The sequence below is a fragment of the Rhinoderma darwinii genome, chromosome 4 (assembly GCF_050947455.1).
Source record: "Rhinoderma darwinii isolate aRhiDar2 chromosome 4, aRhiDar2.hap1, whole genome shotgun sequence".
NCBI classification, from domain to species: domain Eukaryota; kingdom Metazoa; phylum Chordata; class Amphibia; order Anura; family Rhinodermatidae; genus Rhinoderma; species Rhinoderma darwinii.
The window spans coordinates 369,843,665-369,858,077 of record NC_134690.1 but is presented as its reverse complement, the minus strand read 5'-3'; the positions used below and the strand labels follow the sequence as shown (position 1 = coordinate 369,858,077).

General features: G+C 39.7%; 1 protein-coding gene across 1 annotated transcript in view; it reads right to left on the bottom strand.

The window, feature by feature from the left end:
• Positions 1-14,413, bottom strand: part of PCSK2 (proprotein convertase subtilisin/kexin type 2) — a 134,948-nt gene that overhangs the window by 55,482 nt on the left and 65,053 nt on the right. Inside the window, exon 3 of the mRNA XM_075863104.1 lies at positions 4,516-4,629. Coding sequence (XP_075719219.1) covers positions 4,516-4,629 — 114 coding nt within the window. The remainder of the gene's footprint in view (positions 1-4,515; positions 4,630-14,413) is intronic.

Genomic DNA, 14,413 nt, shown 5'->3' with positions numbered 1-14,413 from the left:
GGAGCTGAAGATCCGAGTTGCCAAGCGACAGCCTCGAAATCTTAATGATTTACAGATGATCTGCAAAGAGGAGTGGGCCAAAATTCCATCTAACATGTGTGCAAACCTCATCATCAACTACAAAAAATGTCTGACTGCTGTGCGTGCCAACAAGGGTTTTGCCACCAAGTATTAAGTCTTGTTTGCCAAAGGGATCAAATACTTATTTCTCTGTGCACAATGCAAATAAATATATATAATTTTGACAATGTGATTTTTTTTTGATTTTTTTTATATAATCTATCTCTCACTGGTAAAATTAACCTAGCCTAAAAATTCTAGACTGTTCATGTCTTTGACAGTGGGCAAACTTACAAAATCAGCAAGGGATAAAATACTTATTTCCTTCACTGTATATATATATATATATATATATATATATATATATATACACACACAGTGAATAACTGACAGCTCTAATACACTGCACTATAAAATACAAAAGTTATAGCACTAGTAATGCGGTGATAAAAAAACATCCCGATGTGCAGGCCGGGAGGGAACATTCCTTGAGTTTCAGGGCCATAGTATTTAGGAAATAGGAAGGGACATAGCACATCCGCTGGAAGCGTGGGCGCCCGTGTTATACCAGCTCAACACTTTACCAGCAAAATTTCCCAAAGTACAAAGGAGAAAAAGTCCCCAAAAGGTGCAGAGTGTTACAAAAGAGGGATAAGAAAGAATAAACAGTGCGACATTGGCCTGCACATAACGGATTGTTTCACAGTGTACCACACATCTATGGATATAAACCTACTGGTACATGCAGGGGAGGTCTAGTTGATATATATATATATATATATATATATATATATATATAGATAGATGTATACTATGTAAGTAATTATATCCTACCCTAGACCTTTAATGAAACCAAGTAACCTTGGTGTATTGCCCTAAACAATTGATAGTATACCTATAAGTTTGTAGGGTCAATTAACACATAATCGTTTGAAGAAACATATATAAATTTTTATTAGATATTACAATATAACAATATTAAAAGATGGATCATGCGGAGCATGAAATAAAACGTCTGTCAATTACAGAGGACATACAGGTAATGTAAAAATGGCAATGAAATAAATAAATCTGTGTACTACAAGGCAGAAATAGGTCTGACCAGAGAAAATGATTGCAGCTTCTGTGTAAGTAACAACGTGCAACAGATTGCATAACAATGTAAAGAGACAAGAGTGAACCACTCTATTAGAGATAACTGCAAGTAACTGAAATGTAACGTCAGACAACTGCCAATTAATGGACCTGGTAAATACAGGTGCAGTTGGTAATACTACAAGAGGTTGTAAGCAAAGTAGTACACAAGGAGTAGAACGTATAACATACCCATAATAGCCCTCTGCAAGGAGAGAACGTCAGTCCCGACGCGCGTTTCGGCGCACATCTATGGATAATTGTATCATTTACCCCATTATTATACCCTCTTATTATGCCCTAGTGTACTCCGCACAGATTACATATGCTCCACATTATAAACTGAAATACCAGTAAAACTCAAACAAAACTACCAAGCAAAATCCAAGCTCCAAATGGCGGTCCTTCCCTTCTTAGCCCTTCTGAAGTTTACGTCCACATGTAAGGCATTACCATACCCGAGAGAAGCTGCTTAACAATTTATGGGGTAAGATTCTTCAGTGGCACAAGCTGGGCACAACATATTGTGCGGTGAATAGGCATATCAGTGGAAAAATTGAAATTTTCACTTTGCATCATCCACTGCGTATTAATTTCTGAAAAACGCCTGCGGGGTCTAAATTCTTACTACAGTCTTGGATCCATGATTTGCAGAATGTTTTAATGTATCATCTAATCATTTATGCTATGAATGTCCTTCATGTAACATGTTACATATGATTGGCATGTTTTGATATGATTTTGAAAATCTTTAATAAAAACAGTTTTGTAATAAATTCTTACTACACCCCTTTATAAATGCCTTTAGGGGTGTAGTTTCTAAAATAGGGTCACTTTTTTTTGGTACATCAGGGGCTTTGCAAATGAGACATGGCATCCACAAACCATTGCAGCAAAATCTACGCTCCAAAAGTCAAATACCACTTTTTGTTCTTTTGAACCCTCCCATACATGTAAACAGCCGTTTCTAACCACATATGGGGTGTTACCATACTTGGGAGAAATTGCCTTACAAATGTTGGGGAGCTTTTTCTTCTTCATTCCTTGTGAAAATGAAAAACGTTGATATAAAAGTACATCTTATTGAAAAAGAAAATTAATTTTTCATTTTCACGGCTTAATTAAAATTAATTCAGCAAAAAAACTTTGGATTCAAAATTCTCACTATACCCCTAGATGATTCCTCAAGGGGTGTAGTTTCCCAAGTGAAGTAACTTTTTGGGTGTTTCCCCTAAACTAGTACCACAGGGGCTAGGAAAATATAACATGGCGCCCAGAAACCATTCCAAATTCCAAATGGCGCTCCTTCCGTTCTGAGCCCTACGGTGTATCCAAACAGCCATTTATGACCACATATCGGGTATTGTTTTACTCAGGAGAAATTGCTTTACAAATGTTGTCGGGCTTTTTATTCTTTAGTTCTTGTGGAAATGAAAACAAAATTAGCTAAACCTACATTTTCTTTGAAAAAATTTTGATTTTCATTTTCACGACCTAGTTCCAATAATTTCTGCAAAAAACCTGTGGGGTCAAAATTCTCCCTATACCCCTAGATAATTTCCTCAAGCGGCGTAGTTTCCAAAATGGGGTCACTTGTAAGGGAATTCCACTGTTTTGTCCCCTCAGTGGCTTTGCAAATGCGACACGGCCTCCGCAAACCATTCCTGCTAAATTTGAGCTCCAAAAGCCAAATGGTGCTCTTTCCATTCTAAGCCCTGCTGTGTGTTCAAACGCGAGTTTATGACCACATGTGGGGTATTGTTTTACTCAGGAGAAATTGATTTACAAATTTTGCTTTTTCTCCTTTAGTCCTTGTGGAAATAAAATTTTTTTTTGATAAACCTACAGTTTCTTTGAAAAAATGTTGATTTTCATTTTCACGGCCTAATTCCAATAATTTCTGCAAAAAAATCTGGGGGTTCAAAATGCTCACTATACCCCTATATAAATTCCTTGGGGCTTGTAGTTTCCAAAATGGGGTCACTTTTGGGGTATTTCCACTGTTTTGGCACTGCAAGAGCCCTTCAAACCTGACATGGTGCCTAAAATATAATCTAATAAAAAGGAGGCTCCAAAATTCACTAGGTGCTCCTTTGCTTCTGAGGCCTGTGCTTCAGTACATAAGCAGACTAGGGCCACATGTGGGACATTTCCTAAAACTGCAGAATCTGGGCAATAAATATTGAGTTGCGTTTCTCTGGTAAGACCTTTTGTGTTCCAAAAAAAATTGATTAAAAATGAATTTCTGCAAAAAAAAATAATTTAATTTGGAAATTTCACCTCTATATTGCTTTAATTCTTGTGAAACGCCTAAAGGGTTAATAAACGTTCTAAATGCTGTTTTGAATACTTTGAGGGGTACAATTTTTAAAATGGGGTGACTTATTGGGGGTTCCTAATATATAAGGCCCTCAAAGCCACGTCACAACTGAACTGGTCCCAGAAAAATTAGCTTTTGGAAATTTTCTTAAAAATGTGAGAAATTTGCTGCTAAAGTTCTAAGCCTTGTAATGTCCTAGAAAAATGAAAGGATGTTAAAAAAAATTATGCCAACCTAAAGTAGACATATGGGGGATGTTAATTAGCAACTATTTTGTGTGGTATAACTATCTATCTTACAAGCAGATACATTTACATTTAAAAAAAATGCTGATTTTTGCAATTTTGTGCTAAATTTTGATGTTATTCCCAATTAAATACTGAATGTATGGAGCAAATTTTGCCAGTAACATAAAGTCCAATGTGTCACGAGAACATAATCTTAGAATCGCTTGGATAGGTAAAAGCATTCTGAAGTTTTTACCACAGAAAGTGAGACATATCATATTTGGAAAATGAGGCTCTGTCAGGAAGGTCAAAAGTGGCCACAGCGGGAAGGGGTTAAACACCCTGTTTAAATATTTTTTTTACGTTTTTTAACAGGTTTTCTGATAAACAAAAAACATTGTGGCCAGATGTGAGCTGTTAGTCTATAGGAATATTTTAATATATTTACACACACAGCATTTTAGTTTGTGGCTTTTTTTGTGGCGTTTTTGTAGTTAGTGGCTTTTTATGGAGGCTGAACATCCTTTGGGTATGGCGTTTATCATGCTGTTTTTCTCTATAAACTTCATAAAGTTTATGCCTCTGAAAACTCATGTACAAAAAAAATTATAAAAAAAATTCCACATAAGACTAAAAAAGCTTACAACTTTGGAAAACTGTAGGCGTCTTCCCAGCATAATGGAATATTTTACATATAATCTTTCAGAAATAACTGAAATTAACTATTTAACCTTAAATTGACATGCAATGCATAAACTCTTACTTTATACTTACCAGATACCACTGTTTTGTAAATAAGGGGTCATTCATGTTTATATCGATGTCATTTAGATCTCTATATCCTCGTTTCTTCCTATCAAAACCTTCTTGTTGTACAACTTTTCTTACCTAAAATGTAGTAAAGGTATAATTAATATTTTTTCTTCATCAATAATAATATGCTTCAAATATATTTACTTGCTATGCAAATGGGTTACATTTGGATACTATATGCAATAAAACCTTGATGTCTAGGGTCCTCAAATGGTACAGATTTAGTTCTGTTTGCAATTGGTGAGCAGGCCATGAATCAGAGTTAGATAGACTACCAAGTGCTTTTAATCCAAGCGTTCCAGAAATGTGTCGATCAAAAAAAATCTTGATAAAGTTTTCCTTTACCGAGCACCACATCTAATCCCCTAGAACTTGTGGTCTGTGTTTGGGACTGGGTTAACCCATAGCTGCCATTCACTTCTTTAGCCAGTGTACCAATGCTAGTCTAAAACAGGTTGCCCAAATTGAAGCTTAAAGGCTATTCTAAGCCTTTGAGCACGTTATTATTTTGCGCTTAAACCCAAATCCGTTAGGTTTGCAGGACAGATGGCTTCGGTGGCAGCAGGTCCATCATGTACCTGACACACAGGATCCCCTTGGTATCAATCACATCTAAGTTCATGAAGTTAGATATGATCAAAAATAGCTGGATCTTGATTGTCAGAGACACGCAGGACCTTATTTCTCCAAAGCTAGCAGTCCCGCTGATCTGACGGATTCGAGTTTGAGTGCCAAATACAGCTCCTATTTATCCAGGATACAAGTAAAAAAAAAAAATATATATTAAAAGGTCGTTTTAAATCCTGTAATACGTTGCTTTATTTAAAAAAATAAAATAAAAATGTGCTTAAAGGTTTACATAACCTTTACCGTAAACTTTGCTCTTTAGGTAGTATTAATCAGGACCACAGTTATTACAGGGATTGTCCCTTTAGGTCAACCCCTGTTCATATGCCTTATCAGGGCATACAAATGTCATAGAGGGGGGTCTCCCATCCTCGAGATGTCCATGTATCTGAATGGCTGCCATGTAATATTACATTTTCCCTGCAGCGACATAGACAACTGAATCTTTCTCCAGCAAAATCACCTATTACCTAGGGGGTCTTATAAGCCGGACACTGCAGCGGCTCTCAGAATAAAAAGGTTGACTGTGGTGAGAAAACCCATTTTTAGTGACATGGTTATGACTCTCTTCACACACATGTAAGGTGTTGATGGTGACCCACACATCTCTACATGAAATGTTGAATTTCATAATTATACAGATAGTTTCACATACATGCAATTATTAATTAAAGATATAATATACATTTCTGGCCAGTTTGATGAATTACAGTCCATCATTTTAATTTACTAAGAATGTACAGGCCGATAATGTTAAAGCCATTAAAGCCACATAAATGTATTCTACAATAAGCCGTCCTCATGGTTTACTGTTCATGTAAAATTGTGTCTTTCGTGTTTTAGATTCCATCAGAAGCTCATATTTATTGTGAAGCTATTATTAGACGATGTTACTAGGTTGTCATTTGATGATGGACACGTATTCTCTGCACAGAAAGAAACCCATAACCTATTATGAACAAATCTCTGCTCAGTGTGTGACATCACCTCCTGGGATCACTACATTGTGTGACAGGCAGTCACTAAACATAACAATAAAAAGCAATAACATTAAAGCCTAAGCGAAAAATCTTTTTATTACCCTAAAAATAAGATTATTGATCTATTTTATCAATCAATTTATTGACTCATATGTAGAGATCTTATGCAAACATTGTGGAAACAAAATGCACAGCGGAATGGAATCTAGAAATCTAAGAAGAGCCCTCTTATAATCGAACATTCACATTGACCAGTTATATAGAGTTAAAGTATATGTACCTATAATGGATGCGACAGTAAGGTCACATCAAGGTCACCACCATCTCTGGGATTAGGATTCAGTGTAATATGGTTGTCATCTTCTTTGAAGGGGTTGTAGCACATAATTTTGCCTACAAAATAATATAGGCAAAAACAGCACTTGCTTCTGCACACAGCACAAAGCACAGCAATGATCAGAGACTACCCAAAAGAGAAGGTGAAGAAAAAATACATAGCTGCCGTGCTCAGACAAGGAAAGTGAAAAATCATTACATACGGTGTGTTCGGGGGCGTGGCCTAGCGATAAATGTGAGAGGACGCGTGTGACCGGAGCTCCTGCTGTATTTATCCTGTAAGCCCCATATATCCTGCAGAATTCGGGGAAAACGGTTTCCCCTGTGACTTACCTAAGTTTGGAGGTGGAGGTGCACGAGTGCCCGGCCATAATGACGCGCTCGAAGAAGCAAAAATCGCCGCCAGCGAGTCCCGGGTCCCGCTCTCAAGATGGCGCCAGCGAGATGGAGGGCCCCACTAGAGGCCTCAGGCAGGAAGCAGCAGAGAACCTGGAGAGGTTCGCCCGCACGCCGAGAGCAGGGGGTGCGGCTGCACCGCAAAGAACGTCGGCTGAAGATCAGACAGCTGGAGGCTCCTCTTATGGATCCAGGTACTCTCCTTTGGCAGGGGACATGAGAAGTGAGGATGAGGAGGAGGAGATGTGCGGTGCCATGCGGGATCAGCCAGGTGCTGGAGGGAAAAGTGGAGCAAGGAAGGGGGAACCCTCATTAAAGGACATTTTTGCTGCAGTGAAGCAGAATTCCATTACTACCTTATCATGCCAGATGGGTGGATTGAAGGAGGACATTTTGTTGCTCAGGAATGATTTGCAAAAAGTAGCGGAACGCACCACTGCTGTGGAGGGGAGAGTATCAGAAATGGAGGATGCTATTCCTCACATAAGGCAGGATGTACAAGCACACTCTCAGGCTGTGGCTGCATTGTTAGCAAAGACAGATGATATGGAGAACCGGCTGAGACGGAACAATGTTCGCCTCATGGGGGTTCCGGAAAGAGTGGAGGGCATTAATCCGGATGATTTCTTTGAAAAATGGCTGATAGACACATTTGGCAGAGAGGAATTTACCCCTCTATTCGCAGTGGAGAGAGCGCACAGAGTGCCGACCAGATCCGGTCCTCCGGGGAGACCGCCGAGACCCGTTCTCATAAAGATTCTACACTACAAAGATAGAGATAAGATCCTGAGGAAAGCTAGAGAACGTCAAGATATCTCCTTCAATGGGGTGAAGGTGTCCTTCTTCCCTGATTTTTCTATGGAAGTGCAACGGAAAAGATCGCAGTTTATGGATATAAAGAGACGCCTAAGGGCGTTACAAGTGCAATATTCTATGATGTATCCTGCCTGCCTGAGAGTGGTGGCCCTGGGCACGACTTCCTTTTTCGAGACACCGAGAGAAGCGGTTAGATGGTTGGACAGCCATGAAAGTCAACTGAGACCGGAGGATGCAGAGAGACGGCGCTGATCTGGAGTGGACCGGCTGGGAAGATGAGGCCGGGGATGCGGGACTAAACCAGGTGTCATAGACCATTGCAAGAACTGGCACTGATGGCTCCTGGCTCTGTTTGGTTTCCTGATTGGACTCCTGGTGGCCTTTGCGGGCCTGGCTGCGGTGCACACTAAGGACGGGGAGTGGAGGGGTTTGTCTATGGACATTGAGGGGTACTGATATGTTGAAGGGATGGCTGTTTATTTGCAAAGGGCAGGGGGAGTAATGGTCAGTTGAGCGTGATGGGTGAATTGCAAGTTATGGTATTGCTGATTGTACGGTGGGCGGTGTTGACCTGCCAATGCTTGTCGTTATGGGTTATGACAGATACTATCTGACGCCCCGACCCTTTGACGGGGGTAGGTTTACTGGGGTTGTTACAGGGGTGGGGAAGGGATGGGGGGGAGGGGTGGTTGACCCAGCCGGTCAGATATTTAAAACTACGGATACAGGGCAGGATGTATTGGGATATGTTGAGGGATGATGGGATCACTTAATTGTCTGTCCTGGAATGTTCGGGGCTTGCGTGACTCCAGAAAACGGCAGGCGGTATTTGAGTTTATCAAGCAGCAGGAGGCACGGGTGATTGGACTACAGGAGACGCATATGACTAGGGATTCGGTTTCCATGATGCATAGGGCTTGGATAGGTCATAGTTTTAATTCCTACCACACTACTTATTCAAGGGGGGTGAATCTTCTCATACATAGGGCTGTACCATTTATATGTCATGACTCCTTCCAGGATGGGGAGGGGCGGTATGTTGGGGTACACTGTACTCTCTATCATTGGGAATGTGTGTTGATGGTGCTGTATGTTCCCCCTCCCTTTTCAAGTGGGTGTATTAAGAAAGTAGTGGAAGAACTGGCTAGATTCCCGGAGGTGCCTTTACTTTTGATGGGGGATTTTAATGCTGTAACGAATACTGATATGGATAAATTTGACATACGGCGTGTTCTTCACAAATAAGTACAACGGGATTGTATATCAGCATGTACCTGTCCCCCGCAGAATTATGGTAGGAAACTGGAGATTTTCTTTAAAACAAGTATAAAGAGACTCAAAGGTGTTATCCAGGATTAGATAAACTATAGAGAACATGTGTGCATTGACTTTTAATTGCATCGTAAACTTTATTAACATTGCACACACAGGACTTATCATCATTAAAGGGAATGTGTTGCCAGCAAAACATGTTTTTTTTTTTTTAGTTAAACAATTAGTGTGTAGGTGATTAAACATTGTTCTAATTTTTTTTATTTTTTCACGAGTCAGGAAATATTATAAATTGGATTCAATTTATAATATTTCCCAGCACTGGTCACTAGATGGAGCAATTCCCAAAATTGCAGCATTGCATGTGGTAAAGCAACCACATTGCTTTATGCTGCAAAATTGGGAAAAAATCCCTCGCTCTAGTGAGCTCTCAGAATCCCCCCCTCCTTTATCCTGGCTAGTGCCGGGAGAAACGAGGGGTTTGAACGGTCTAACCTCCTACACTGTGTGTCGCCATTTTTTGAGCTAACACACAGTGTAGAAGGTTTACATACACTAGTAAACACACACTGAAACACGAACATACATAGAAATCACTTACCTGCTCCAGTCGCCGCCGCTCCCTCCGGTCCGTCCGCTCCGTCTGCTGCCGCTGCTCAATGTGCGCAAGTCCGGAAGCCGCGACCGGAAGTAGTAATCTTACTGTCTGGCCGCGACTTCCGGTCCACAGGAAAATGGCGCGCATTTCAAATTGGACTGTGTGGAAGCGGCGCATGCGCCGTTCCCACACACACGGCGTACACCATAGTGGATGGAACGGGCCCCGTTCGCATTCCCTATGGGACTGGAGCTGCCGTATTCCATGTCTGTATGTGTCGTTAATCGACACATACAGAAATGGAAAAAAAAATGGCAGCCCCCATAGGGAAGAAAAAGTGTAAAAATAGAAAAAAGTAACACACAAACACACAAATAAATATAAACGTTTTTAATAAAACCCTAAAATAAAACTGATATAAAAAAATTTTTTTGGGTGACACTGTTCCTTTAAAGTCAAGCAAGTTATTGCTGAATAAAGACATAAACCCTAGTAGCAAATGATTGGCTCCAAAGTCAGCTCTGGTATTGTCTCCTGCTGAACATTTGGTTCACACCATTGTGTCACGGTCAGACCCTCTAAAGGTTCCTCTGATGGGCCAGAACGACCCTGAATGTAGCCTACTCAGCTTTTGTATGTCAGAGATTATCCTACCCCCTGTCTAGCCTGAATACAATTATGTTTTCTGCAATTTTAAATAAAAAAAAACTCCCTCCCTATTCATCTCTAGTTATAAAATTACATTACAGAGTAGCTGATGGTCATTGTAATATAGTTATAATGATTGCAAAAGCACGATGCACATGATAAATGACATACTTCTATGTGCTCCACTTCATGCCATGGACATAACATTTGCTTTGTATTTTATTTTAGCTGGTTTTTTGTAGAGCTGCACAGTGTATACTGTTTAAGGACAGGATTAAGAATATAAATTAGATATATCAAAACAACCTGACATAAAGCAATATGCAACACACATCAATTATTGGTATACTTGTATCTTAAAAAAATAATATCTTCAATACATTGTATTACTGTATATACGGTACAATAGGCTGTTTTGAAACGCTATTATTTTTATAATCATGCATCTATTTAGCTTTTCTATGGTCTCTCTTACTATAAAGCACTCTTAAAATGCTAGTTACAGTATGATGACTGTAAAGCAAATAGCTAACCTGCTTGGAGTTTTCAGACCCCAGATCTCAAGTTTTGTAGATTTGAAAACATGTTTATATTAAGATTCGTTGGTCGACTCGATTTTGCCATGTTTGAAATTCCCTTAAAGGGGTTTTCCGGAACCAATTAACTCATTTCTATTCCACTGCACGTATAAAAATAATGTAATTTGTAATATACTTACGTTTTGATTTAATCTTCTAACACCCGATTCCAGCGCCGGTCATGTGATGCATCACCGGTAGCAAAATCCTTACTTCCAACGCTACCCCGCCCATGATCTTTGAGTTCCGTTTTCTGACTGGCTCAATGTACGGGCACGTCATTCCTGACATCACTGTACACTAAGGGAAGTGGTGGACGGGATACTCTCTTTCTTCTGATAGTTTCTGGTCTGCTGCTAGGGGAGAGAAAATTACGTGCAGGCATTGTGATAGCGCAGGAGTGGGCATGCGTGATAAACACTGCTAGTCTCTCAGCATGTGTGGTTTCTACACTAGCAGTGTTTACCACGCATGCCAACTCCTGCGCTATCACAGCGCCTGTGCATAATTTTCTCTCCCCTAGCAGCGGACCGGAGACTATCAGAAGAAATTATGTCAGTTGCAGAGCTGGAGCTCCACACATAGTGCTAGTAGCAAACTGACAATGATACCGATGCTGGGGTTGCCCCTGAGATCACTGTCCATATATGGACAGTGATGTCAGAGGCTTCCCTAGAGTCCCAGAACAGAGTGCAATACTAGCTCTCTGCTCTGGGACTCCGGCTTTGGGGAAGCCCCTGACATCACTGTCCACATATGGACAGTGATGTCAGAGGCTTCCCCAGAGTCCCGGAGCAGAGCCTATACTAGCGCTCTGCCCAGGACTACGGCTCTGGTGAAGCCCCTGACATCACTGTCCATATATGGACAGTGATGTCAGGGGATTCCACAGAATCCTGGAGCAGAGCCTATACTAGCGCTCTGCTCTGGGACTCCGGCTCTGGGGAAATATACATATTTGGGGTCAAATTACATATTTTTTTTTACCATTATGTAAGAGAGGGTGTTTTTTAGTACAGCACTGATATGTGCACATTTATCCTTAGCTCTCACTGATCTAATGAGAGTAGTAAAATGGCAACGGAGATTCGAAAATGCTGCCGGCGCATTGCATGCTGGGACACAAGCGGTGCATGCTGGGAACTGTATGACTGAAAAAGCGAGACAACGAACACACAGAGGTAAAGAAACCTCTCAATGTAAACAAAAGAGCATAATGGTAAATTTACAAAAATCAAAAATTAGATAACGATATTCAGGGGGCATTACTAGATAAATTGAGAAGCGTTGCAGTGATTAAAAAAAAGTATTGGAAAACCCCTTTAAGATTCTTATTGTATTGGAGAATCAGAAGTAATGATTTGCTGATCCCTATAGAGTAGTATTCTATCATATCACATGGCAGCAACATTTATATTAAAAATGACTCATTTTCCATGAGTCTCAAGAAGAGATGTGAGAGAAGAGAAGACAGGAAAGGTACAATACTGATGACTTTGATCTTTGTTGCTGAAGAAGACCTTTGAAATTTGAAAAGCAATCAAATGGATCCTTCGCCGAATCAAACCTAATCTTCTACTTGAAGCAGAAATGAACATACTGAAGTTGTCTTGTTTTGGACATAACACCTATTTTATTGGAAAAAAATATCTATGATTGAAAGACAGTCTTTAGGAGTTTGGCATGTTGAAAGAAAACATCATAGGTGGCGCAAAATTGTTGGGTCATTCCAATGTTTTACTGAATCTATCAGCTGGAGCTGTCTGCAGCAATATTATTCTTGCAGTTTAAAGAAAGTAGATAATAATGTCATATTTTAGTAGGAATTCCTAAAATTGTTAAACATTAACCCAGTAAAAAACATTGTGAAAACATTGCAAAGAAATGCTGACGTGTCAGTTCTCATGTCGCATGTTTCTTATCCGTTTTCTTGGATGGAATATCATGTACTTTCACCTGTCATAGCCAAAATAATGGTCATTTCAATTTGTGTAAACATCTATATGTTTGTGCCTTATGTATCTAGCAATATTCTTCACCTATGTGAAATTTAAAGCAGACAACATTGGTCCACAATTTCCTCTTTAGCAGTTGAAACTTGTAAATTGATAGCAAAGAGGTAAGCATTCAAGTCTAAATCTCTTTCCAAAGACTTCTGGGAAAAGGTCCAAAACAGATGTTGTTTTTAATGTCATTTTGTCACTTTGATGTTGCCCATGCCCACCACAGGCAGCAGGCTGAAAGCAAATAATAAAATAAATATATGTGACTGATTTTTAATTCCTTTTAGAGATGCAATAGTATGGCACTGACAGCGGGCAATTATTTGCGTACCCCAAAATACTTCAGAGTTATCCACTGCAGTAATGCACAAGAAAAGCAACAAGGCTGCATCAGCATCCTATCATGTCTAATTCTAAAAAAAATACAGTTAACTTCTCTAATCTGAATGTACTGGACTAAGACCCCTAAAAATCTTTTTTAAAAATGCATACACAAAAATACAGTGCAGATTTGAATACAATGACATAATAAAGATGCAACCTCACCAAGACCACAAGTCCACTGTCACACGAGCGTATTTTTCAAGAGTATAATCCCATTTTTTCACTGCAGTATTTCGGTCAGTATTTTGCTTCAGTATTTGTAAGACAAAATGAAAAGTGGGTTCAAAACAAAGAAGAGGTAGAAATATTGCCATTAAACTTTTCCTCTTTGTAGGTTCCACTCCTGCTTTTTGCTTACAAATACTGATGCAAAATAGTGGCCAAAATATGCACAGGTGAAAGTGGACTAACATTTGTTTTTCTATCAAATACATGTGTATTCTAACAATGCAGCGTGCACTACTTTTCCGTTTTGTGGATGTCATTCATGTTGCATAAGTATATTATCGGTATTTCTTCCATATTGCATTTTTTTTTTTCAAAGGAGCTGTATTATGTAATTCAGTTTCCTCCTTAGAAGATATCTTATCAGTATTAATGTGCTTTACATTTTTTGTGCAACAGGAGTAAGGTTAAAAAATGCATGAATAGGGCTGTAGATAGTCTAGAGCAGGGGTCTCAAACTCGGCCGGGTAAGTGGACCGCATATAGAAAAAATGGGAAGTTGACGGGCCGCATTACTTTCAAATTTTATACAATACAAAATTATTGTTAATCAATTAGTTATTTGAACGATTATAACACTATATTACTAGAATAATAATACTACATTACTATAACACTATTACTAGAATAATAATACTACATTACTATAATAATAGCGCTAGGTTTAAAATTTGAAATATTTCTCCACGTGCTTATTTCAACAATCCAGCTTTCCAGTTTAAGTGTCGCTAAATGCAGTCCGGCGGCTCAGTTAGCACACATGTCAAGATTGGGCAGCCCCTTTTTAGATAGTGCCGCAGTGCCCTCTGTGGATGCTGCCGCAGTGCCCTCTGTGGATGCTGCGGCAGTGCCCTCTGTGGATGCTGCCGCAGTGTCCTCTGTGGATGCTGCCGCAGTGCCCTCTGTGGATGCTGCCGCAGTGCCCTCTGTGGATAATGCAACACACCCCTAGATAAGGCCACAGTGCCCTCTGTAGATAAGGCCACAGTGCCCTCT